Raw genomic sequence first — 25895 nt, 5'->3', positions numbered from 1 at the left:
ACTTCCTGCTGCTCAGATATCACTTCCTGGGTCACTCCGGGGTCAACCAGCTTCCGTCCTCCTCCACCTCCCGACTGACGACGAGGAGCATCTCACAGGGCTCCTGAGATATCTGCTCACACAGGAAATTCCTACAGAGAGAGAGGAGAGAGGAGAGGGTCAAGCAAACCAAACTGCAGACTCTCCTGCAGGGCTGTGTGGAGCTCAGTGCTGTCAGAGAGACTCTCCCCCAATCAGGGCTCACTCTCCTGTAGGGCTCTATGGAGCTCAGTGATGTCAGAGAGACTCTCCTCCAATCAGGGCTCACTCTCCCGTAGGGCTCTGTGGAGCTCAGTGCTGGCAGAGAGCCTCTCCTCCAATCAGGGCTCACTCTCCTATAGGGCTCTATGGAGCTCAGTGATGTCAGAGAGCCTCTCCTCCAATCAGGGCTCACTCTCCTGTAGGGCTCTATGGAGCTCAGTGATGTCAGAGAGCCTCTCCTCTAATCAGGGTTCTCTCTCCTGTAGGGCTCTGTGGAGCTCAGTGCTGTCAGAATTAATGATCAGTGTTGTCAGGATTGGTGTTAATTGGTTGCTTCCAGCGTAGACCAGGCCTGACAAGAGGGCAAGTGAACCTGAATGGTGAAATATAATCACCGTATCTGAAGTGTTTCTATGTCCAGCGTCCGTCAATCTCACCTGAGCTCCACCTCTCCACCGATGCAGACGGGACCCTTCAGTTTGGAGTCCAGGTTGTAGTAGGGGCCGCTGACCTGTCGCACAGCCAGCCAGTGTCTGCGCCGCAGAGGGAGGGACACCATTCCCAGCGACACCCGAGAGGGAACGTTCAGGATGAAACCCAACACTCTGTCGACACGCAAGGAGTCCACTGACCTGAGACAGAGAGAGACGGGTTACCGATACACCCTGACCAGAGAGACGGGTTACCGATACACCCTGACCGGGCAGAGAGGGTCCGGTCCGGTCATTACCTGCGTCTGTCCCACCAGACTGCTGCCAGACCCCGGCTCTGCAGCGCGGCCATGATGACGTTGACATCGTAGTTCCCCGTTCCGAAGAGAGAGCGGTGAGGGTTCACCACACACTGAGGGGCCAGCCTGACAGGAGACAGGAGACACAGTGAGAGAGAGGAGTAACACACACACAGCAGGACAGGAGACAGTGAGAGAGAGGAGTAACACACACAGACACACAGCGGGACAGGAGACAGTGAGAGAGAGGAGTAACACACACACAGCAGGACAGGAGACAGTGAGAGAGAGGAGTAACACACACACAGCAGGACAGGAGACAGTGAGAGAGAGGAGTAACACACACACAGCAGGACAGGAGACAGTGAGAGAGAGGAGTAACACACACACACACACACACACACAGCAGAACAGGAGACACAGTGAAAGAGAGGAGTAACACACACACACAGCGGGACAGGAGACGCAGTGAGAGAGAGGAGTAACACACAAACAGCAGGACAGGAGACAGTGAGAGAGAGGAGTAACACACACACACAGCAGGACACGAGACGCAGTGAGAGAGAGGAGTAACACACACACACAGCGGGACAGGAGACGTAGTGAGAGAGAGGAGTAACACACAAACAGCAGGACAGGAGACAGTGAGAGAGAGGAGTAACACACACACACAGCGGGACAGGAGACGCAGAGAGAGGAGCGGTGACCTCACCTCTTGCAGATCTCGTCGGCTGTCTCCTTGGTGAAGACCTGCTCCTGCAGCACGTTGTTGAGGGCGTGGATGGCGCACAGCTCCAGGCGCTGCCTCTCGTGGAAGATCTCCGCCTCTCCCATCCCCTCTCCCAGCACCACAACAGTCCTACAGCAACAACAGCCCTGTCAGTACAGCGCCAGCACCCGTCGCCATGGCTACAGCACCAGGACTCTGGGAATGGGCTGGAGGACAGGAGCTCCATGGATCTCAGGGACAATGGGATCTGGGATCTGTGCTGGAGGACAGGAGCTCCACAGATCTCTGGGACTCTGGGACCTGGGATCTGTGCTGGAGGACAGGAGCTCCACAGATCTCTGGGACTCTGGGACCTGGGATCTGGGATCTGTGCTGGAGGACAGGAGCTCCACAGATCTCTGGGACTCTGGGATCTGGGATCTGGGATCTGTGCTGGAGGACAGGAGCTCCACAGATCTCTGGGACTCTGGGATCTGGGATCTGTGCTGGAGGACAGGAGCTCCACAGATCTCTGGGACTCTGGGACCTGGGATCTGTGCTGGAGGACAGGAGCTCCACAGATCTCTGGGACTCTGGGACCTGGGATCTGGGATCTGTGCTGGAGGACAGGAGCTCCACAGATCTCTGGGACTCTGGGATCTGGGATCTGTGCTGGAGGACAGGAGCTCCACAGATCTCTGGGACTCTGGGACCTGGGATCTGTGCTGGAGGACAGGAGCTCCACAGATCTCTGGGACTCTGGGACCTGGGATCTGGGATCTGTGCTGGAGGACAGGAGCTCCACAGATCTCTGGGACTCTGGGATCTGGGATCTGTGCTGGAGGACAGGAGCTCCAGACTAAAACAATGATCTCACACGCTTGTCAGTGAGAGAGAGGCTGTGCTCCCACTGCCAGCGGGGAGAAATAGAGACAGAGGTGCACTTCCTACTGCACTGTGACAGATACTCTGGGATTAGAGAAACATTCTTCCCGAAATTCAGAAATCTAATCCCAGAGTTCCCACACCTGCCAGAATCACAACGGGTCCCAATCCTACTGGGAGAGGGAGGAGGGAACTGGCAGCCCAGTATGTGATCTCCTGTCCCAGCCTGAGGAACAGTGAGTCCGTCTCCCAATAATGCTCCAGCCGCCTACAGTATATGTCAATATTTTATAATATGTCTTTGTTGTAAATGTCTGTAACATGTCTGTAGGTTTTATTTTACTTCTATTTTTTGTTTTGTTCTATGTTAATTTTATTGTTTTTATTTGCTTTGGCAACACTGATTGTACCCATCGGTCATGCTAATAAAGCACCTTGAACTGAACTGAACTGAATTGAGAGGCTGGGTCTCTCACCTCTCCGTGAGCACTTTTTTCCCCGTGTCACTCGCAAATCCTGAGCCCCACGGGGGTCCACGCTCCACACCCACGCGGTCCCGTGCAGCACAGCTACAGGCAGGAACCCCTAATACACAACCACACGCCCGGGGCACTCGGAGACGCGAGAAAGAGACACTCACGGGTCCGAGTCCGGGCGGGACACCCTCACTGCCCGGCGCGCACGGACATGCCGGCGTTCAAGTCTCTCCCAAGCCGGCCTGACGTCCGCGATGCTGCTGCTGCTCTTGTCGTAGAAGTCGTAGAGGTTGTTATTGTTGTTGTCGTCTGTTACTGGACAGGGGAGACGCCCCACCTCCGCCCGCCAATAAAGTTTTGTTGGAAGTCGGGCGCCGACTTCCGGAAGCGGAGCGACTTCCGGCGGCCCCGGGCAGCCATCTTGAGTGAGGCGGAAGGAGAGCTCACGGCTCAGAGTCCTGAGAGCGCGTCGCTGGCATCAGGGAGAAACAACAGATGTGTCTCCTGAATTACAAGACAGTACAGTCTCACCACGCGTACAAAGAGGCACAGTCACGACCACCAGATCTTTCAGTTGTGACCTTTTGATCAGTTGACCCCAGACTTTGCAGCCTTTACGCGAATTAACAGTCTTACATTTAGGGAGGACTTGCTGTTAGTTCGTTGAGTGACGTGTTTTCTTTTAATTTTTAATCATGTTCTCGAAATCGTATTGCTTGTGTACTCCTTTCATTGGTGAAGAGACACCAGTTTCCAAATTACCGCTGGTACCACACGAGAGCCCATATTCACATTTTTAGGTATTAGTTTCAAGATCGATATAATTTAACAATAAAAAACAAAATTGAAAGCACGAGTATAATAATATAATGATCATAGACTTTACATTTCTATTCCTTTTTTAAGTACAAAGCAGAAGGTGTTTCCCCTACCTTAAATATACGATTAAAAGTGTTCAAATACCATGTATTCACTACAGAAAGCACCGGAGACAGTTATATTACAAATAAAAAATGTATTTATTTCGAAGAGTATGAGACATTGTGAATCAATAAAGACGTTAAAAAATAAGCCGATGTAGTTATTTTGCAAATAAGTGAAGCATTTTAAAACTAGATTCTCATTGCCAGTGAACAAGCCGATCCACCTGGCGCTGCTGGCTTGAACAGCTCTCAGACCCGTGATTGGCTAAACCCCCGAACAGCTCGGGCTGCGATTGGGTGAAGAGAATCGATACTCTGATTGGGTAAAGCGCCACAGCGGAAGTTCCGAGAGCATGTAGGCACACAGGTGACGGATGTCCTTCTTGGTCCAAACACTGTAGCCCCGGTTAACCGTGTGTGCTGTATGAGCACACTGGATCTACAGTAACACATCCATTGGTTTCCAGCTACTGATCAATCTAAGAGAAGTCGCACTGAGGTCAAAACTGAAGAGCAGACAAAGAATGTCATGGCATCCACAGCGCGGTCACGACTCCGATAGCATGTCACGATAGGAGTGCGCGCATCACGATCACATCGCTATACCTATTGCGACTGGCACATCACTGTCATGGCGCCACTGTCGCGACATTAAGTCCATATATCGCGATATGGCATACCCCGACAAAAATGCCCCGCCCCCATGTCGCAGCATGAAGCCTGTATATCGCGATATGACATACCCCGGCAAAAGTACTGGTCACTGGAGGTCAAAGTCCCCGTGCATGGTGACGTGATCACTGGGAAAACAAGGCGCTTTATCTCGGGAAAGAAAGCAGCTGGGAAGTTACTATCAACGGCACAAACCGGCAGAGACGCAGCACTAAAAAATGAGACGGTCCGGTTTCCCTACGACGTTGTAGGGGGGCTGAGTGACTTCACGACCCCGAAAAAAACAAGGCGCTATATCTCGGGAACGAAAGCAGCACAAACGCAGCACTAACGAATGAGGTGGGTTTCATCGTTTGTGCTGTCTGTAGGGGGCCAGCTTCACGGAGCTGACTCCTGACCCCTGACCCCTGACCCTGCTCCTGACCCCTGACCCCAGACCCTGCTCCTGACCCCTGACCCCTGACCACACAGTCCCTGCTCCTGACCCCTGACCCCAGTTCCGGGCTGTGTGCAGCAGTGTGGTTTTTCTGTCCACTTCCTGAATTACAGCTCCGCTCTGAAATCTTACTTCCTCATCCGTGTCACATTCTCCTCCATCCCTCTCAGAATGTCTCCTCTCTCCACTCTCCTGCTCTTCCACTGTAAGTCTGTCCTGGGTCTCCGTGTGTGTGTGTGGGGGGGCAGTGAGTCAGTGTCTGCGTGTGTGTGGGGGCAGTGTGTCAGTGTCTGCGTGTGTGTGGGGGCAGTGTGTCAGTGTCTGTGTGTGTGGGGGCAGTGTGTCAGTGTCTGTGTGTGTGTGGGGGCAGTGTGTCAGTGTGACACAGTGGAGATGACAGTCTCTCTCTCTCTCTTTTTCTCTCTGCTTCTTTGCTTCCAGATTTCACTGGACTCATTGGGGCTCAAGGTAAGTGTCTCAGAATTTTACAGTCTGTCTCTGTGTCTCTCTGTCTCTCAGTGTCTCTCAGTGTCTCAGTATCTCTCAGTGTCTCTGTGTCTCTCAGTATCTCTGTGTCTCTCAGTGTCTCAGTATCTCTCAGTATCTCTCAGTGTCTCAGTGTCTCAGTATCTCAGTATCTCAGTATCTCTCAGTGTCTCAGTATCTCTCAGTGTCTCTCAGTATCTCTCAGTATCTCTGTGTCTCAGTATCTCTCAGTGTCTTTCAGTATCTCTCAGTGTCTCTCAGTGTCTCTCAGTATCTCAGTGTCTCTCAGTGTCTCAGTATCTCTCAGTGTCTCTCAGTATCTCTCAGTATCTCTCAGTGTCTCAGTATCTTTCAGTGTCTCTCAGTGGCTCAGTATCTCTCAGTCTCTCTCAGTGTCTCAGTCTCTCTCAGTGTCTCTCAGTATCTCTCAGTATCTCAGTGTCTCTCAGTATCTCAGTATCTCTCAGTGTCTCAGTCTCTCAGTATCTCTGTGTCTCAGTATCTCTCAGTGTCTCTCAGTATCTCTCAGTGTCTCTCAGTGTCTCTTAGTGTCTCAGTATCTCAGTATCTCTCAGTGTCTCAGTATCTCTCAGTGTCTCAGTATCTCAGTATCTCAGTATCTCTCAGTGTCTCAGTATCTCTCAGTGTCTCTCAGTGTCTCTCAGTAATTCAATTCAAGGTGCTTTATTAGCATGACCGATGGGTACAATCAGTGTTGCCAAAGCAAATAAAAATAATAAAATTAACATAGAACAAAACAAAAAATAGAAGTAAAATAAAATCTACAGACATTTACAACAAAGACATATTATATAATATTGACATACTGTAGGCAGCTGGAGCATTATTGGGAGACGGACTCACTGTTCCTCAGGCTGTGACAGGAGATCACATACTGGGCTGCCAGATCAACTGAGTTCCCTCCTCCCTCTCCCAGTAGGATTGGGACCTGTTGTGGTTTTGGCAGGTGTGGGAACTCTGGGATTAGATTTCTGAATTTCGGGAAGAATGTTTCTCTAATCCCAGAGTATCTGTCACAGTGCAGTAGGAAGTGCACCTCTGTCTCTATTTCTCCCTGCTGGCAGTGGGAGCACAGCCTGTCCTCTCTGGGCAGCCAGGTCTGCCTGTGTCGCCCAGTTTCTATGGCCAGGTTGTGGTCACTGAGCCTGTACTTCGTCAGGGTCTGTTTCTGTTTGTTATTTTTTATTTTGGTCAAATATTCAGCTAGTGTGTATTGTCTGTTTAAGGTTCTGTAGCATTCCAGTTTATGTTGTGTTTGTGTGTGTGTGTCCCAGTGTGTGAGATATTGCTGTTTGATCTGTGCTGTGATGTGGTTGAGTCTGGGTTGTGGTGCTCTAGCAGTGCTGTCCTGAGGCTGGTTAGTGTTGGTGTGGCTCAGGTCGGTGAGCCTCAGGACCAGCTGGCTCAGGGGGCTCTGTTTTGGGCTCAGCTCTTGGCTCAGCAGGGCTTTGTGGTGGTAGGAATTTTGGTCGCTGTTTTTTAGGTGTAGCCAATACTTTAATATTCTTTTCTGTATGTTTATCAATAGTGGGTACTGGCCTAATTCGGCCCTGCACCCGTTGTTAGGAGTTTTTCTCTGCACACGGAGGATGATTCTACAGATCTCCATGTGCAGAGTTTCTGTGGGGTGTTTGTCCCATTGGGTGTAATCCTGGTCTGTGAGGGGACCCCAAACTTCACTGCCGTATAGGGCAATGGGTTGGATTACACTTTCAAATATTTGGAGCCAGATTCTTGTTGGTGGGTTGATGTTGAAGAGCCTCCTTCTTATTGCGTAGAAAGCCCTGAGTGCCTTCTCCCTCAGTGCCTTCACTGCCAGGTCAAAACTCCCGGAAGAGCTGATGGTGAGACCGAGATATGTGTAGCTGGATGTGTGCTCCAATGTGTTCTTGTTCAGTGTGAATTTGTACCTGTTTCCCTGAGGTCTGGGTTTCTTCTGGAAAACCATAACTCTGGTCTTGTCCAGATTGACTGTCAGTGCCCAGGTCTGACAGTACTGCTCCAGCAGTGCCAGGTTCTGCTGCAGCCCCTGTTCTGTGGGCGACAGCAGGACCAGGTCATCTGCGTAGAGCAGGAACTTGATTTCTGTGTCGTGTAGTGTAAGACCAGGAGCTGCAGACTGCTCCAACATTCCTGCTAATTCATTGATATAGATATTGAACAGTGTTGGGCTCAGGCTGCAGCCCTGTCTCACCCCGCGGCCTTGGGTGAAGAATTTAGTCCTTTTGTTTCCAATTTTCACTGCACATTTGCTCTCTGAATACATTGATTTAATGATGTCGTACACTTTGCCCCCTATGCCACTTTGGAGTAGTTTATAAAACAATCTCTCATGCCAAATCGAGTCAAATGCTTTTTTGAAATCGACAAAGCAGGCAAAAATTTTTCCTTTGTGTTTTTGGTGGACGTGTTTGTCTATCAGTGTGTGTAGGGTGTAAATGTGATCAGATGTGCGGTGATCTGGCAAGAAGCCAATCTGACTTTTACTCAGGACATTGTGTTCGGTAAGGAAGGCCAGTATTCGTGTATTTAGGATACTGCAGAATACCTTCCCCAGGTTACTGTTCACACAGATGCCCCAGTAGTTGTTGGGATCGAGTTTATCTCCACTCTTATAGATGGGCGTGATCAGTCCTTGGTTCCAGGCCTCGGGGAAACATCCGGCTGTCATGATGAGATTGAGGAGTTTGAGCAGGGCTTGTTGCAACTTTGGGCTGCTGTGTCTCAGCATCTCATTTATGACTCCATCATGGCCACAGGCTTTGCGTGGTCTGAGGGCCTGGAGTTTGTCCAGTAGCTCCTGCTCAGTGATTGGGGAGTCTAAGGGGTTTTGGTTGTCTTTGATAGCCAATTCCAAAATTTTGAGTTTTTCATAAATGGTGTTTTGGTCTGATTGATTTGTATTTGGGAGCTTTTCATAGAGATTTTCAAAGTATGTTTGCCAGATTGTTCCATTTTGGATGGCCAATTCTTCTGGTTTTGATTTGTTTAAGTTGTTCCACTTCTCCCAGAAACAATTCTGATTTAGTGACTCCTCAATTTCTGCAAGTTGTTTGTCTATGTATGTGTTTCTTTTCTTTTTCAGCGTGTGTTTGTAAAGTTTTACCATGTCACAGTACCTGAGTCGCAGATCTGTGTTGTGTGGTTGTCTGTGTTTTTCATTTGAGACTTTTCGTAGTGCATTTCTGATGTTTTTGCACTCCGTATCAAACCACTTTTCTTTTGCTTTTGTTTTTTGGTAGTTTTTTGATGTAGTTGTTTTTAGCTTAGATTTTGATGCTAGTTTGTGGAATAGGTGATTTAGTTTTTGTGTGGCCAAGTTTATGCCTAATTTGTTGGTTTGATACGGAGTGTTTAGGAATGTGTCCATCAGTGTCTGAATTTCCTCATGGCCCAGTGCAGTTTGGTATCTGTCTAGGCTGTCTGTGTCCCATCTGTATGCCTGGTTGAGGTCATACAGCTGGCTGGGCTGTGTCAGTGTGTCTCTGTGCTGGTGTGTTCTCTTCATGTAGAGTGTGATCTGGCTGTGGTCGGAGAGGGGAGTTTGTGGCCTGACAGTGAAGGCACTGATACAGGAGGGGTCCAGGTCGGTGATGGCGTAGTCCACCACACTGCTGCCCAGAGCTGAGCTGTAGGTGAACCTGCCTAGAGAGTCCCCTCTAGTCCGGCCGTTGACGATGTACAGGCCCAGCCCTTGACAGAGCTGCAGCAGCTCGCGCCCAGTGCTGTTGACCGTGGTGTCATGGCTGCACCTGTGTGAGGTGACCGGTGTGTGGTACAGAGGGGATTGTCCAAATATGTGAGTATTTCCCTGTGTGCTGGTGAAGTCTGCCAGTGTGCCTGTTCGTGCGTTGAGGTCACCACAGAGCAGCACGTTTCCCTGGCCCTGGAAGTGACCGATCTCCGTGTGGAGACTGGGGAGAATTCCCTCACTGTAATAGGGGGATTCTGAGGGCGGGATGTAGACAGCACACAGGAAAACCTCGTTTTCTGTACAGATGGTATTTCTTTTGATTTTAAGCCAAACTCGTGACTCTTCTTTCTTTACTAATTGTATGGAGTGACTGAGCTCCGCTCTGTACCACACAATGATCCCCCCAGAGTCTCTGCCCCGGGTGATTTGGGGTTTTTTGACAGAGGGCACCATGATCTCCTTGTAGCCTGGGGGACAGTGGGTAGCCAAGTCTCCCCGACACCATGTCTCCTGTAGGATCATGATGTCTGTCTCCTTTACATCCTTGATAAATTCAGGATCAGTGCTCTTCAGCCCAAATGCTGACGAGCCCAGACCCTGAATGTTCCACATACTTATCTTTAGAGATCTCATTGTCATCGTTTGAATTATCTTTGCAATTTGTTATTGTTTTCTGGAACTGTATCAAATTTGTGTCGGACATTTGCATCATCAACAGAAACAAGTATTGTGCTGGGTTTTTGTCTGTCGCTGTGGGTGATGGAAGTTCAGCTCATAAGCCGGGTGCAGATGAGGTTCAGGAGCTGCCGGATTTCTCCCAGCTCCAAACCACTCGGGACTGCTGGTCTGGCCAGGGCTGCGGCGTAGCTGTGCAGGAGGGGCTCGGTCCGGCTCTGTTGTTGTGCTGGGTGGGGAGGGGTTGTGGTTCTGGTCCGGTTCAGCTGCTGGTCTGGGTGAGGGGCATGGGGTGGGGCGCTGGTTCTGGTCCTGTTCGGTCGTTGGTCTGGGTTGGAGGGCTGTAGGGTGGTGCTGGTTCTGTTCTTTGTGGTTCAGTATCTCTGTGTCTCAGTGTCTCTCAGTATCTCTCAGTGTCTCATTGTCTCTCAGTATCTCTCAGTATCTCAGTGTCTCTGTATCTCTCAGTGTCTCTCAGTATTTCAATTCAATTCAAGGTGCTTTATTAGCATGACCGATGGGTACAATCAGTGTTGCCAAAGCAAATAAAAATAATAAAATTAACATAGAACAAAACAAAAAATAGAAGTAAAATAAAATCTACAGACATGTTACAGACATTTACAACAAAGACATATTATATAATATCGACATATACTGTAGGCGGCTGGAGCATTATTGGGAGACGGACTCACTGTTCCTCAGGCTGTGACAGGAGATCACATACTGGGCTGCCAGATCAACTGAGTTCCCTCCTCCCTCTCCCAGTAGGATTGGGACCTGTTGTGGTTTTGGCAGGTGTGGGAACTCTGGGATTAGATTTCTGAATTTCGGGAAGAAAGTTTCTCTAATCCCAGAGTATCTGTCACTCTCAGTGTCTCTCAGTATCTCAGTTTCTCAGTATCTCTCAGTGTCTCTCAGTGTCTCAGTGTCTCAGTATCTCTTAGTTTTTCTCAGTGTCTCAGTGTCTCTCAGTGTCTTTCAGTGTCTCTGTGTCTCTCAGTATCTCTCAGCATCTCTCAGCATCTCTCAGCATCTCTCAGTCTCTCAGTATCTCTCAGTGTCTCTCATTGTCTCTCATTGTCTCAGTATCTCTCAGTGTCTCAGTATCTCTCAGTATCTCTTAGTGTCTCAGTATCTCAGTATCTCTCAGTGTCTCAGTATCTCTCAGTGTCTCAGTGTCTCTCAGTGTCTCAGTATCTCTCAGTGTCTCTCATTGTCTCAGTATCTCTCAGTGTCTCAGTATCTCTCAGTATCTCTTAGTGTCTCAGTGTCTCAGTATCTCTCAGTGTCTCAGTATCTCTCAGTGTCTCAGTGTCTCTCAGTGTCTCTCAGTGTCTCAGTATCTCTCAGTATCTCAGTGTCTCTTAGTGTCTCAGTGTCTCTCAGTGTCTCAGTATCTCTCAGTATCTCTCAGTGTCTCAGTGTCTTTCAGTATCTCTCAGTGTCTCTCAGTATCTCAGTGTCTCTCAGTATCTCAGTGTCTCAGTATCTCTCAGTGTCTCTCAGTATCTCAGTGTCTCAGTGTCTCAGTATCTCTCAGTGTCTCTCAGTGTCTCTCAGTGTCTCAGTATCTCTCAGTGTCGCAGTATCTCTCAGTATCTCTCAGTGTCTCTCAGTGTCTCTCAGTGTCTCAGTATCTCTCAGTGTCTCTCAGTATCTCTCAGTCTCTCAGTGTCTCAGTGTCTCTCAGTGTCTCAGTATCTCTCAGTGTCTTTCAGTATCTCTCAGTGTCTCTCAGTGTCTCTCAGTGTCTCAGTATCTCTCAGTATCTCTCAGTGTCTCAGTATCTCTCAGTATCTCTCAGTGTCTCTGTGTCTCTCAGTGTCTCTGTGTCTCTCAGTATCTCTCAGTGTCTCACTGGCCACGGGTTCAAGACCTCGAGTGGACTCGTGTGGTACTGTGAGACTGGGAGCAGAGCTGGTTCATGGTGAAACAGGCCGAGTGGTGTGCTCGGGCGTGCTCCTCGTCCGTGCCGAACGATGGGGCTTTAATACAGGGCTCAGGGGGCGAGAGAAACGGGGTTCAGGGGTGCCTGGCTAGTGTGAGTTTCCCTCCACTATGTCACACTGTTGTATGGTGGTTGGGATGCAATTTTGGTTGAACGTTACAGGACGCTTCACCCACTTCCTGACCGATCCCTCCCACCCAGGGGTGCAGGAGAGCCGGAGTCTGTCCCAGGGTTCATCACAGGTCGTTTCGCAGTAACAGCGCGATTTCAGTGAGAACCTGCTGCCACTACATCAGATCACCTGGATTACTGCCCTACATCCACAGCCAGAGCTGCCCTTGGTCCAGTCAGCCAGTGTCCTGCAGGGGCAGCAGCTGGGACTGTGGGCCTGTTGCAACTGAGAACAGTTTTGCCGTGGAGCTGAGGACTGATGTCCGCTGCCTAGTTTGTCGCAAGAGGTATTGACCCAGCGTTTAGTACAGAGCTGTGTGAACTGGTGTCATTACAACACCCATCACCGTGTGTGCAAAAAGCTGCAGAAACCACAGACCACAGCAGAGATCTCCAAGTTCTCTTTTCTCTGTCACTGTGTTACACTCCCAGTCTTGTCTTTGCCTGTAGCCAGCAGTGCAGCAGTGCAGCAGTGCAGTGTGTTATACTGATGACAGGAGCAGTGAAGAGTCCTGGGCAGCACCAGAGAGATGAGACACAGAGCTCTAACACTCCTGTCAGTGCTGCTCAGGACCTGTGTTTTCTCTGTTGACAGGGGAGCTGCAGAAACCAGAGATCACTGTGGAGAGCTCGAAGATCTCCAGTGAAGGACGTGTCCTTATTTCCTGTAAGACTTCCAGCTCTGTCAGTGTTACCAGCTGTAACCTGTACTCTGGAGACACACAGCAGCCACACAGATCAGTGAAGACTAGAGGAAAGAGCTGTGTGTTTAATGAGAGTGTGAGCGATCTGAGCAGTGAGGTGAGCTGTGACTACAGTGTGGGTACAGACCCCAGCACTCTCTCTCCACGCAGTGACAGATACATCATACCAGGTGAGTCTCTGATCCCTTTCCTACACTGAGACACTGATCCACTCTCACATCCTGAGAGCTGTACTCACACACTGGTACTGAGTCACTGCCTGTGTTCATGAACACAAATAACCCTAATGCAGCACACATCCTGTAATAACTACACTCTGACACTCTCTGTTCCCAGAACACATGATAACAACCCCCTGACTGTCTCTGTTCCTGTCACAGATATTAACAACCCCCTGACTGTCTCTGTTCCTGTGACAGATATTAACAACCCCCTGACTGTCTCTGTTCCTGTCACAGATATTAACAACCCCCTGACTGTCTCTGTTCCTGTCACAGATATTAACAACCCCCTGACTGTCTCTGTTCCTGTCACAGATATTAACAACCCCCTGACTGTCTCTGTTCCTGTCACAGATATTAACAACCCCCTGACTGTCTCTGTTCCTGTCACAGATATTAACAACCCCCTGACTGTCTCTGTTCCTGTCACAGATATTAACAACCCCCTGACTGTCTCTGTTCCTTTGACAGATATTAACAACCCCCTGACTGTCTGTATTTCCAGGTCACTCACAGAGACCAGGCATCAGTGTGAGTCACTATGAGATCCCTAAAGAAAGTTCTGTCACTGTTACCTGTGTGGCTCCTGAGTCTGTGAGAGGAATCAGCTGTGAGCTGTACAGACACACAGATCCCAGTGTCTTCAGGACTCTGAAAGTCTCAGGGAATGAGTGTTTCTTCACTGTGACTGGGACAGAGCTTCTTCAGGGACTGAGACAGACTGGGCTGTACACTGCTGTTGATCTGAGCTGTGAGTATAGAGACCCAGTCTCTCGCTCACAGCGCAGTGACAAGACCACAGTACAGGTGATAGGTGAGTTAACAAGTCATTTCTCTAGTCTCTATGTATCTTAAAACACAGCAGAAATGTCAGTGTTTTCCAGCTAACAAGTTTAAAATAACCAATAATAGGAAAGGAAAATAAGATCATTTTAAAACAGAACTCCAAACTTGTTTCTCTGGCTCACTGACTCCAGGTAATTCCAGTGCTGAAAGGTCACATTTTTTATGCTTTCTGTTGGTTTAAGAATTGGTTTGCAAAATCATTATGAAAGTGTGTCTGAGTAAACACACACTGTGTCAGACACAGACACAGAGGGTTACTGTGTCCTGACTGTGAGACACTCTTAAACACACACTGTGTCAAACACAGACACTGAGGGTTACTGTGTCCTGACTGTGAGACACTCTTAAACACACACTGTGTCAAACACAGACACTGAGGGTTACTGTGTCCTGACTGTGAGACACTCTTAAACACACACTGTGTCAAACACAGACACTGAGGGTTACTGTGTCCTGACTGTGAGACACTCTTAAACACACACTGTGTCAAACACAGACACTGAGGGTTACTGTGTCCTGACTGTGAGACACTCTTAAACACACACTGTGTCAGACACAGACACTGAGGGGTTACTGTGTCCTGACTGTGAGACACTCTTAAACACACACTGTGTCAGACACAGACACAGAGGGTTACTGTGTCCTGACTGTGAGACACTCTTAAACACACACTGTGTCAAACACAGACACTGAGGGTTACTGTGTCCTGACTGTGAGACACTCTTAAACACACACTGTGTCAAACACAGACACTGAGGGTTACTGTGTCCTGACTGTGAGACACTCTTAAACACACACTGTGTCAAACACAGACACTGAGGGTTACTGTGTCCTGACTGTGAGACACTCTTAAACACACACTGTGTCAGACACAGACACTGAGGGGTTACTGTGTCCTGACTGTGAGACACTCTTAAACACACACTGTGTCAGACACAGACACTGAGGGGTTACTGTGTCCTGATTGTGAGACACTCTTAAACACACACTGTGTCAGACACAGACACTGAGGGGTTACTGTGTCCTGATTGTGAAACACTCTTAAACACACACTGTGTCAGACACAGACACTGAGGGGTTACTGTGTCCTGATTGTGAGACACTCTTAAACACACACTGTGTCAGACACAGACACTGAGGGGTTACTGTGTCCTGACTTTGAGACACTCTTAAACACACACTGTGTCAGACACAGACACTGAGGGGTTACTGTGTCCTGACTGTGAGACACTCTTAAACACACACTGTGTCAGACACAGACACTGAGGGGTTACTGTGTCCTGACTGTGAGACACTCTTAAACACACACTGTGTCAAACACAGACACTGAGGGGTTACTGTGTCCTGACTGTGAGACACTCTTAAACACACACTGTGTCAGACACAGACACTGAGGGGTTACTGTGTCCTGACTGTGAGACACTCTTAAACACACACTGTGTCAGACACAGACACTGAGGGGTTACTGTGTCCTGACTGTGAGACACTCTTAAACACACACTGTGTCAAACACAGACACTGAGGGTTACTGTGTCCTGACTGTGAGACACTCTTAAACACACACTGTGTCAGACACAGACACTGAGGGGTTACTGTGTCCTGACTGTGAGACACTCTTAAACACACACTGTGTCAGACACAGACACTGAGGGTTACTGTGTCCTGACTGTGAGACACTCTTAAACACACAGTGTGTCAGACACAGACACTGAGGGGTTACTGTGTCCTGACTGTGAGACACTCTTAAACACACACTGTGTCAGACACAGACACTGAGGGGTTACTGTGTCCTGACTGTGAGACACTCTTAAACACACACTGTGTCAGACACAGACACTGAGGGGTTACTGTGTCCTGACTGTGAGACACTCTTAAACACACACTGTGTCAGACACAGACACTGAGTGTTACTGTGTCCTGACTGTGAGACACTCTTAAACACACACTGTGTCAGACACAGACACTGAGGGGTTACTGTGTCCTGACTGTGAGACACTCTTAAACACACACTGTGTCAAACACAGACACTGAGGGGGGTATTGTGTCCTGCAGGTGTCCCGAAGCCTGAGCTGAGAGTGAGCCCTGCAGTGGTCAGAGAGACAGACTCCGTGGAGCTGAGCTGTGAGGGGCCTCAGTCTGTCTCTGTGTCTCACTGCTCCTTCTACACCGAGGGAGCGCGACTCACTGAGAGTCACCCAGCCTGCCGGAGGTCCTTCACTGGGGCTCAGCTGGCCACCGGGGGGCGCCGCAGTGCGGTCAGGAGGGTCAATGTGACGTGTCAGTACAATGTGAAGACAGACTATTCGGAGTCTTCATCACCTCACAGCGACCCTGCTACAGTGACAGTGATGGGTAAGGACAGACTCTGACCTGCTCCAGTGCTTCCAGCAGTGACAGGGATCCAGGGTTCTGGGGCTGATCTGTGCAGAACCAGTTTGTCAGTGTACCTGAGCACATGTGACACATACTGTATATTACTGAACAGAACTTCTCATTTCTAACCTCTGCCTGTCTCAGGTCGATACTGTATCATGTCACTGTGCAGATATGACACTGTGTCCTCTCAGGTGAACTCTCTCTTCTATCTCAGGTGAGCTGTCCAAGCCCACAGTGTCAGTGACTCCTGAGACGGTCAGTATCAGAGACACAGTTCAGAGAGGAGAGAGAGGTGAGAACAGCCTGAGCTCTTCTCTCTCTGTCTGTGTGCTAGAGTCTCTGTGTCCCTGTCAATACCAGCAGCTCTGAGCTGAGCAGAGAGGTGAGAACAGCCTGAGCTCTTCTCTCTCTGTCTGTGTGCTAGAGTCTCTGTGTCCCTGTCAATACCAGCATCTCTGAGCTGAGCAGAGAGGTGAGAACAGCCTGAGCTCTTCTCTCTCTGTCTGTGTGCTAGAGTCTCTGTGTCCCTGTCAATACCAGCAGCTCTGAGCTGAGCAGAGAGGTGAGAACAGCCTGAGCTCTTCTCTCTCTGTCTGTGTGCTAGAGTCTCTGTGTCCCTGTCAATACCAGCAGCTCTGAGCTGAGCAGAGAGGTGAGAACAGCCTGAGCTCTTCTCTCACTGTATCTGTTTCTCTCGTCTTTCTTACTTGACTTTATTTTGTCTCTCCTGACCCTCAGGGTCCGTCAGCCTGCTGTGGCGTCATGTCCTCAGCGCTCTGGTGCTTGTGGCCCTTGTAGGATTTGTCATTGACTTCCTGCTCACCAGCAGAGCACAGAGAGGTCAGTACTCAGTACTGCCGTCAGTCACCCTTCACAGTCAATCAGGTAACAGCATCACAGCCAATCATTACCTGTCAGTACTGCTGTCAGTCACCCTTCACAGCCAATCAGGTAACAGCATCACAGCCAATCATTACCTGTCAGTACTGCTGTCAGTCACCCTTCACAGCCAATCAGGTAACACCCTGACTGGCCAGTCCTGCTGTCAATCACCCTTGTGCTGTTTTCTGTGTGCCAGCATAAAGGCCCTGTGCTGTGTGTCAGTATAAGGGCTCCGTTCTGTGTGTCTGTATGAAGGCTCTGTGCTGTGTGTGTGTCTGTAGAAAGTCCCTGTTCTGTGTGTCAGTATAAGGGCTCTGTGCTGTATGTGTCTGTAGAAAGGCTCTGTGTTGTGTGTCAGTATAAGGGCTCTGTGCTGTGTGTCTGGACGAAGGCTCTGTGCTGTGTGTGTGTCTGTAGAAAGTCCCTGTTCTGTGTGTCAGTATAAGGGCTCTGTGCTGTATGTGTCTGTAGAAAGGCTCTGTGTTGTGTGTCAGTATAAGGGCTCTGTGCTGTGTGTCTGTATGAAGGCTCTGTGCTGTGTGTGTGTCTGTAGAAAGTCCCTGTTCTGTGTGTCAGTATAAGGGCTCTGTGCTGTATGTGTCTGTAGAAAGGCTCTGTGTTGTGTGTCAGTATAAGGGCTCCGTGCTGTGTGTCTGGATGAAGGCTCTGTGCTGTGTGTGTGTCTGTAGAAAGTCCCTGTTCTGTGTGTCAGTATAAGGGCTCTGTGTTGTATGTGTCTGTAGAAAGGCTCTGTGTTGTGTGTCAGTATAAGGGCTCTGTGCTGTGTGTCTGTATGAAGGCTCCATACTGTACTGTATGTGAGTGTAGAAAAATCCTGTGCTGTGTGTCAATATAAGGGCTCTGTGCTCTCTCTGCTCAGGGGGTCCAGAAAGCAGTACGGCGCTGGAGGAGACAGAGTTCTGAAACTGCGAGGGATGGACCTGGAGCCTCTAGTATAGAGACACAACAGGAGCAGAAGACCTGCTGCCCTTATGACAGTCTACTGTGGCCAGTCAGGGTATCAACACACTCTAGAGCAGCCAAGCCCAGCGACAGCAGGGTAAATAACAGTATTAACACACTACAGTGCAGTCAAGCCCAGTTCTAGTAGTGTAAATCAGAGTATTAACACAGTACAGAGTAGTCAAGCCCAGTTCTAGTAGTGTCAATCAGAGTATGAACACAGTACAGAGTAGTCAAGCCCAGTTCTAGTAGTGTCAATCAGAGTATGAACACAGTACAGAACAGTCAAGCCCAGTTCTAGTAGTGTCAATCAGAGTATGAACACAGTACAGAACAGTCAAGCCCAGTTCTAGTAGTGTCAATCAGAGTATGAACACAGTACAGAGTAGTCAAGCCCAGTTCTAGTAGTGTCAATCAGAGTATGAACACAGTACAGAGTAGTCAAGCCCAGTTCTAGTAGTGTCAATCAGAGTATGAACACAGTACAGAACAGTCAAGCCCAGTTCTAGTAGTGTCAATCAGAGTATGAACACAGGGTAAATCATGGTAAGTGTGAGATTAGTTAGAAGAGTGACCAGGGTGAACTGTCGTGAGGGTAGGAGCAGCTGTGTCTTTCTGCTTGGAGAAATCTGCGTGTTGCTTTCCAGGTCGATGTAGCACCTTGCGCAGTGTCTGGTTACCAGTGACTCGCAGGAATGTACTGAGACACCTGTATTCCTGATTCTGGTGAATAAAGACTCGATCTGAACAAGAGGCACGACTGGGAGGGGCTGTATCTACGAGGGGTAGGGGTATCTAGGGGTATCTAGGGGTATCTACGAGCGAAACTGACCTGATCACCCGCTGACCGGAGAGACTGCTGACCGGAGAGATTGCTGACCAGAGTGTCCACTGACCCGTGTGATCACTGACCTGATCACCTGCTGACCGGAGTGTCCGCTGACCTGATCACCTGCTGACCGGAGAGACTGCTGACCGGAGTGTCCGCTGACTGGAGAGACCGCTGACCGGAGTGTCCGCTGACTGGAGAGACCGCTGACCGGAGTGTCCACTGACACACTGACTGCTGACCTCAGTGTTCGCTCACCTGAGTGTCTGCTGACCAGACTATCTGCTGGCCTGAGTGCCCAATCACCTGACCATCCGCTGACTGGATCCCCTGCTGACTGGATTGTCCGCTGGCCTCAGTGTCCATTGGCCCCAGTGTCCACATGAAGACTCCTCAGCGGTCACTCCCCCTGCAGTGTGCTCTTGGACACTGACCCCTCCTCCGCCCTCAGGACTGTCCAGTGTGGACACTGACCCCTCCTCCGCCCTCAGGACTGTCCAGTGTGGACACTGACCCCTCCTCCTCCGCCCTCAGGACTGTATAGTGTGGACACTGACCTCTCCTCCACACTCAGGACTGTCCAGTGTGGACACTGACCCCTCCTCCTCCGCCCTCAGGACTGTATAGTGTGGACACTGACCCCTCCTCCACACTCAGGACTGTCCAGTGTGGACACTGACCCCTCCTCTGCCCTCAGGACTGTCCAGTGTGGACACTGACCTCTCCTCCACACTCAGGACTGTCCAGTGTGCTCTGAGCCTTTAAAGATGGACATTTCAAAACCACCTTTTCGTTGAAGCCGATACCCTGACTTCTCTCCACACACAGCTGGATGAGCTCCTCCAGTCCGGACAGGAGGCTCTACTGTACACAGAGGGGGGTGGGGGTGGGGAACAAGCTGCCCAGCCATGGTGTTGGAGCCGATACCCTGGCTTCTCTCCACACACAGCTGGATGAGCTCCTCCAGTCTGGACAGGAGGCTCTACTGTACACAGAGGGGGGTGGGAGGGGGGAACAGGCTGCCCATCTGCGGACGCCGGTGCCCTGGCTTCTCTCAGGCCACTGCGGGATGAGCTGCTGGGGTGAGTTATCTGCCCCAGGGCTGGGGGAGAGAGGGGACCGACCACACAGACACACACAGAGACTCGGAGACACACAGGGCGTTTCCTGCTCGTGTTTCTCACTGCACACGCGACACGGCCAAGACCCCAACCCCCAGCCCCCCCTGGGCGACAGTGCCGCGGCGCCCCCTGCTGGCGCGCAGGCCGGCGTCACTCGGTGGAGGAGTGCACTCTCAGGAGCTGCTGGGGGGCCGCGGGGGCTGGGGGGTCCGGGGTCGCGACGCCCATCCTCCGCAGAGAGGCCTCGTCGGTGACGGAGAGCGAGCGAGAGAAGGCGGGGGCGCGGGGGGGGGGCGCTGGGGAGAGAGGGGCGGGGTCAGCTGCACATCTACCCCCGTAACTACCCCCACCACCTGCATCTGCCCCCTCTCTATCCTCACCCCTCTGTAACTACCCCTCTGAACCCCCACCACCTGTATCTGCCCTTCCCTATCCTCACCCCTCTGTAACTACCCCTCTGGACCCCCACCACCTGCATCTGCCCCTCCCTATCCTCACCCCTCTGTAACTACCCCTCTGTACCCCCACCACCTGTATCTGCCCCCTCCCTATCCTCACCCCTCTGTAACTACCCCTCTGGACCCCCACCACCTGTATCTGCCCCCTCCCTATCCTCACCCCTCTGTAACTACCCCTCTGGACCCCCACCACCTGTATCTGCCCCCTCCCTATCCTCACCCCTCTGTAACTACCCCTCTGTACCCCCACCACCTGTATCTGCCCCTCCCTATCCTCACCCCTCTGTAACTACCCCTCTGGACCCCCACCACCTGTATCTGCCCCCTCCCTATCCTCACCCCTCTGTAACTACCCCTCTGTACCCCCACCACCTGTATCTGCCCCCTCTCTATCCTCACCCCTCTGTAACTACCCCTCTGGACCCCCACCACCTGCATCTGCCCCTTCTCTATCCTCACCCCTCTGTAACTACCCCTCTGTACCCCCACCACCTGTATCTGCCCCCTCTCTATCCTCACCCCTCTGTAACTACCCCTCTGGACCCCCACCACCTGCATCTGCCCCCTCTCTATCCTCACCCCTCTGTAACTACCCCTCTGGACCCCCACCACCTGTATCTGCCCCTCCCTATCCTCACCCCTCTGTAACTACCCCTCTGTACCCCCACCACCTGTATCTGCCCCTCCCTATCCTCACCCCTCTGTAACTACCCCTCTGTACCCCCACCACCTGTATCTGCCCCTCCCTATCCTCACCCCTCTGTAACTACCCCTCTGTACCCCCACCACCTGTATCTGCCCCCTCCCTATCCTCACCCCTCTGTAACTACCCCTCTGGACCCCCACCACCTGAATCTGCCCCTCCCTATCCTCACCCCTCTGTAACTACCCCTCTGTACCCCCACCACCTGTATCTGCCCCCTCCCTATCCTCACCCCTCTGTAACTACCCCTCTGTACCCCCACCACCTGTATCTGCCCCTCCCTATCCTCACCCCTCTGTAACTACCCCGCTGTACCCCCACCACCTGCATCTGCCCTTCCCTATCCTCACCCCTCTGTAACTACCCCTCTGGACCCCCACCACCTGTATCTGCCCCCTCCCTATCCTCACCCCTCTGTAACTACCCCTCTGGACCCCCACCACCTGTATCTGCCCCTCCCTATCCTCACCCCTCTGTAACTACCCCTCTGGACCCCCACCACCTGCATCTGCCCCTCCCTATCCTCACCCCTCTGTAACTACCCCTCTGGACCCCCACCACCTGCATCTGCCCCTTCTCTATCCTCACCCCTCTGTAACTACCCCTCTGTACCCCCACCACCTGTATCTGCCCCCTCTCTATCCTCACCCCTCTGTAACTACCCCTCTGGACCCCCACCACCTGTATCTGCCCCTCCCTATCCTCACCCCTCTGTAACTACCCCTCTGGACCCCCACCACCTGCATCTGCCCCTCCCTATCCTCACCCCTCTGTAACTACCCCTCTGGACCCCCACCACCTGCATCTACCCCTCCCTATCCTCACCCCTCTGTAACTACCCCTCTGGACCCCCACCACCTGCATCTGCCCCTCTCTCTTCACCCACCCACCTGTATCTACCCCCCTCACTGTATCTGCCCCCCTCCCTGTCTCAGTACCTTTGTTGTTCAGGGTCGATTTCAGCTTGTTGTTGGTCTGTTGCTGCATCTCCTTCTCAAACTTCCTCACCTCCTCCATACTCATCCCTGAGCACAGAGAGACAACAAAACCTGCTCTGTAGATACAGTAGAGTCTGGACCTGCTCTGTAGATACAGTACAGTGTGGATCAGGCGCTGTAGATACAGTACAGTCTGGACCTGCTCTGTAGATACAGTACAGTGTGGACCTGCTCTGTAGATACAGTACAGTGTGGATCAGGCTCTGTAGATACAGTACAGTGTGGACCTGCTCTGTAGATACAGTACAGTGTGGATCAGGCTCTGTAGATACAGTACAGTGTGGACCTGCTCTGTAGATACAGTACAGTGTGGATCAGGCTCTGTAGATACAGTACAGTGTGGATCAGACTCTGTAGATACAGTACAGTGTGGACCTGCTCTGTAGATACAGTACAGTGTGGATCAGGCTCTGTAGATACAGTACAGTGTGGACCTGCTCTGTAGATACAGTACAGTGTGGATCAGACTCTGTAGATACACTACAGTGTGGATCAGGCTCTGTAGATACAGTACAGTGTGGACCTGCTCTGTAGATACACTACAGTGTGGATCAGGCTCTGTAGATACAGTACAGTGTGGACCTGCTCTGTAGATACAGTACAGTGTAGATCAGGCTCTGTAGATACAGTACAGTGTAGACCTGCTCTGTAGATACAGTACAGTGTAGATCAGGCTCTGTAGATACAGTACAGTCTGGACCTGCTCTGTAGATACAGAACAGTGTGGATCAGGCTCTGTAGATACAGTACAGTGTAGACCTGCTCTGTAGATACAGTACAGTGTAGATCAGGCTCTGTATATACAGTACAGTGTGGACCTGCTCTGTAGATACAGTACAGTGTAGATCAGGCTCTGTAGATACAGTACAGTGTGGACCTGCTCTGTAGATACAGAACAGTGTAGATCAGGCTCTGTAGATACAGTACAGTGTGGATCTGCTCTGTAGATACAGAACAGTGTAGATCAGGCTCTGTAGATACAGTACAGTGTGGACCTGCTCTGTAGATACAGAACAGTGTAGATCAGGCTCTGTAGATACAGTACAGTGTGGATCTGCTCTGTAGATACAGAACAGTGTAGATCAGGCTCTGTAGATACAGTACAGTGTGGATCTGCTCTGTAGATACAGTACAGTGTGGACCTGCTCTGTAGATACAGTACAGTGTGGATCAGGCTCTGTAGATACAGTACAGTGTGGACCTGCTCTGTAGATACAGTACAGTGTGGACCTGCTCTGTAGATACAGTACAGTGTGGATCAGACTCTGTAGATACAGTGCAGTGTGGATCAGGCTCTGTAGATACAGTACAGTGTGGACCTGCTCTGTAGATACAGTACAGTGTGGATCAGGCTCTGTAGATACAGTACAGTGTGGACCTGCTCTGTAGATACACTACAGTGTGGATCAGGCTCTGTAGATACAGTACAGTGTGGACCTGCTCTGTAGATACACTACAGTGTGGATCAGGCTCTGTAGATACAGTACAGTGTGGACCTGCTCTGTAGATACAGAACAGTGTGGATCAGGCTCTGTAGATACAGTACAGTGTGGACCTGCTCTGTAGATACAGTACAGTGTAGATCAGGCTCTGTAGATACAGTACAGTGTAGACCTGCTCTGTAGATACAGTACAGTGTAGATCAGGCTCTGTAGATACAGTACAGTCTGGACCTGCTCTGTAGATACAGAACAGTGTGGATCAGGCTCTGTAGATACAGTACAGTGTAGACCTGCTCTGTAGATACAGTACAGTGTAGATCAGGCTCTGTAGATACAGTACAGTGTGGACCTGCTCTGTAGATACAGAACAGTGTAGATCAGGCTCTGTAGATACAGTACAGTGTGGATCTGCTCTGTAGATACAGAACAGTGTAGATCAGGCTCTGTAGATACAGTACAGTGTGGACCTGCTCTGTAGATACAGAACAGTGTAGATCAGGCTCTGTAGATACAGTACAGTGTGGATCTGCTCTGTAGATACAGTACAGTGTGGACCTGCTCTGTAGATACAGTACAGTGTGGATCAGGCTCTGTAGATACAGTACAGTGTGGACCTGCTCTGTAGATACAGTACAGTGTGGATCAGACTCTGTAGATACAGTGCAGTGTGGATCAGGCTCTGTAGATACAGTACAGTGTGGACCTGCTCTGTAGATACAGTACAGTGTGGACCTGCTCTGTAGATACAGTACAGTGTGGATCAGGCTCTGTAGATACAGTACAGTGTGGATCAGACTCTGTAGATACAGTGCAGTGTGGATCAGGCTCTGTAGATACAGTACAGTGTGGACCTGCTCTGTAGATACACTACAGTGTGGATCAGGCTCTGTAGATACAGTACAGTGTGGACCTGCTCTGTAGATACAGTACAGTGTGGACCTGCTCTGTAGATACAGAACAGTGTGGATCAGGCTCTGTAGATACAGTACAGTGTGGACCTGCTCTGTAGATACAGAACAGTGTGGACCTGCTCTGTAGATACACTACAGTGTGGATCAGGCTCTGTAGATACAGTACAGTGTGGACCTGCTCTGTAGATACAGTACAGTGTGGATCTGCTCTGTAGATACTGTACAGTGTGGACCTGCTCTGTAGATACAGAACAGTGTGGATCAGGCTCTGTAGATACAGTACAGTGTGGACCTGCTCTGTAGATACAGAACAGTGTGGATCAGGCTCTGTAGATACAGTACAGTGTGGACCTGCTCTGTAGATACAGTACAGTGTAGATCAGGCTCTGTAGATACAGTACAGTGTAGACCTGCTCTGTAGATACAGTACAGTGTAGATCAGGCTCTGTAGATACAGTACAGTCTGGACCTGCTTTGTAGATACAGAACAGTGTGGATCAGGCTCTGTAGATACAGTACAGTGTAGACCTGCTCTGTAGATACAGTACAGTGTAGATCAGGCTCTGTAGATACAGTACAGTGTGGACCTGGTCTGTAGATACAGTACAGTGTAGATCAGGCTCTGTAGATACAGTACAGTGTGGACCTGCTCTGTAGATACAGAACAGTGTAGATCAGGCTCTGTAGATACAGTACAGTGTGGACCTGCTCTGTAGATACAGAACAGTGTAGATCAGGCTCTGTAGATACAGTACAGTGTGGATCTGCTCTGTAGATACAGTACAGTATAGATCAGGCTCTGTAGATACAGTACAGTGTAGACCTGCTCTGTAGATACAGTACAGTGTGGACCTGCTCTGTAGATACAGTACAGTGTAGATCAGGCTCTGTAGATACAGTACAGTGTGGACCTGCTCTGTAGATACAGTACAGTATAGATCAGGCTCTGTAGATACAGTACAGTGTAGACCTGCTCTGTAGATACAGTACAGTGTGGATCAGGCTCTGTAGATACAGTACAGTGTGGATCTGCTCTGTAGATACAGTACAGTGTGGATCAGACTCTGTAGATACAGTACAGTGTGGATCTGCTCTGTATTTTATAATAAGATGACATCAGTCCCAGTAATATCAGGGCAGTTATGACCCTCACCATGCCATTCATCAATCCACGCCACAGCCTGGCGATGACCAGTCAGCAGGATGTCTCTGATGTTCTGGAGAGAAAGTAACATTAACACAGCCTGATGAAATACTGAGGCAGCCAGGGAGGTAACAGCCCCAAAACACTCACAGCCTCTATGCTTCACCCCAGTCTCTCTCTTCCACACTCTCTGGACCCCACACCCCCCAGTCCCTGTCCCCCCAAACC

The 25895-nt window shown here is 50.4% G+C and overlaps 3 protein-coding genes across 5 annotated transcripts in view; 1 reads left to right on the top strand and 2 right to left on the bottom strand.

The window, feature by feature from the left end:
- Positions 1–3401, bottom strand: part of josd2 (Josephin domain containing 2) — a 4119-nt gene extending 718 nt beyond the window's left edge. Inside the window, exons 1-5 of one of the 2 annotated variants that reach the window (XM_069182455.1) lie at positions 3205–3401; positions 1683–1829; positions 971–1096; positions 678–872; positions 1–131 (exon numbers count right to left, since the gene is read on the bottom strand). The exon at positions 1–131 is cut by the window's left edge and continues 718 nt beyond it. In XM_069182455.1, coding sequence (XP_069038556.1) covers positions 32–131; positions 678–872; positions 971–1096; positions 1683–1804 — 543 coding nt within the window. In that variant the 5' untranslated portion in view covers positions 1805–1829; positions 3205–3401 and the 3' untranslated portion in view covers positions 1–31. Of the gene's footprint in view, positions 132–677; positions 873–970; positions 1097–1682; positions 1830–3040; positions 3171–3204 lie in introns of those variants that run through there. The other variant, XM_069182456.1, reaches the window with a different exon arrangement.
- Positions 3402–5152: 1751 nt separating this feature from the next.
- Positions 5153–25895, top strand: part of LOC138224561 (uncharacterized) — a 277799-nt gene continuing 257056 nt past the window's right edge. For both annotated transcript variants that reach the window (XM_069182447.1, XM_069182446.1), the window contains exons 1-5: positions 5153–5276; positions 5513–5539; positions 12665–12943; positions 13500–13808; positions 15893–16192. In XM_069182447.1, the coding sequence (XP_069038548.1) occupies positions 5243–5276; positions 5513–5539; positions 12665–12943; positions 13500–13808; positions 15893–16192 (949 nt within the window). In that variant the 5' untranslated portion in view covers positions 5153–5242. The remainder of the gene's footprint in view (positions 5277–5512; positions 5540–12664; positions 12944–13499; positions 13809–15892; positions 16193–25895) is intronic.
- Positions 20049–25895, bottom strand: part of pitpnc1b (phosphatidylinositol transfer protein cytoplasmic 1b) — a 12392-nt gene continuing 6545 nt past the window's right edge. Inside the window, exons 8-10 of the mRNA XM_069182457.1 lie at positions 25677–25740; positions 22111–22197; positions 20049–20307 (exon numbers count right to left, since the gene is read on the bottom strand). Of these exons, the coding sequence (XP_069038558.1) occupies positions 20162–20307; positions 22111–22197; positions 25677–25740 (297 nt within the window). The 3' untranslated portion in view covers positions 20049–20161. The remainder of the gene's footprint in view (positions 20308–22110; positions 22198–25676; positions 25741–25895) is intronic.

Source organism: Lepisosteus oculatus, chromosome 23, assembly GCF_040954835.1.
Source record: "Lepisosteus oculatus isolate fLepOcu1 chromosome 23, fLepOcu1.hap2, whole genome shotgun sequence".
Classification (NCBI taxonomy): domain Eukaryota; kingdom Metazoa; phylum Chordata; class Actinopteri; order Semionotiformes; family Lepisosteidae; genus Lepisosteus; species Lepisosteus oculatus.
The sequence above is the reverse complement of the archived record's forward strand: the minus strand, read 5'-3'. Positions and strand labels throughout refer to the sequence as shown.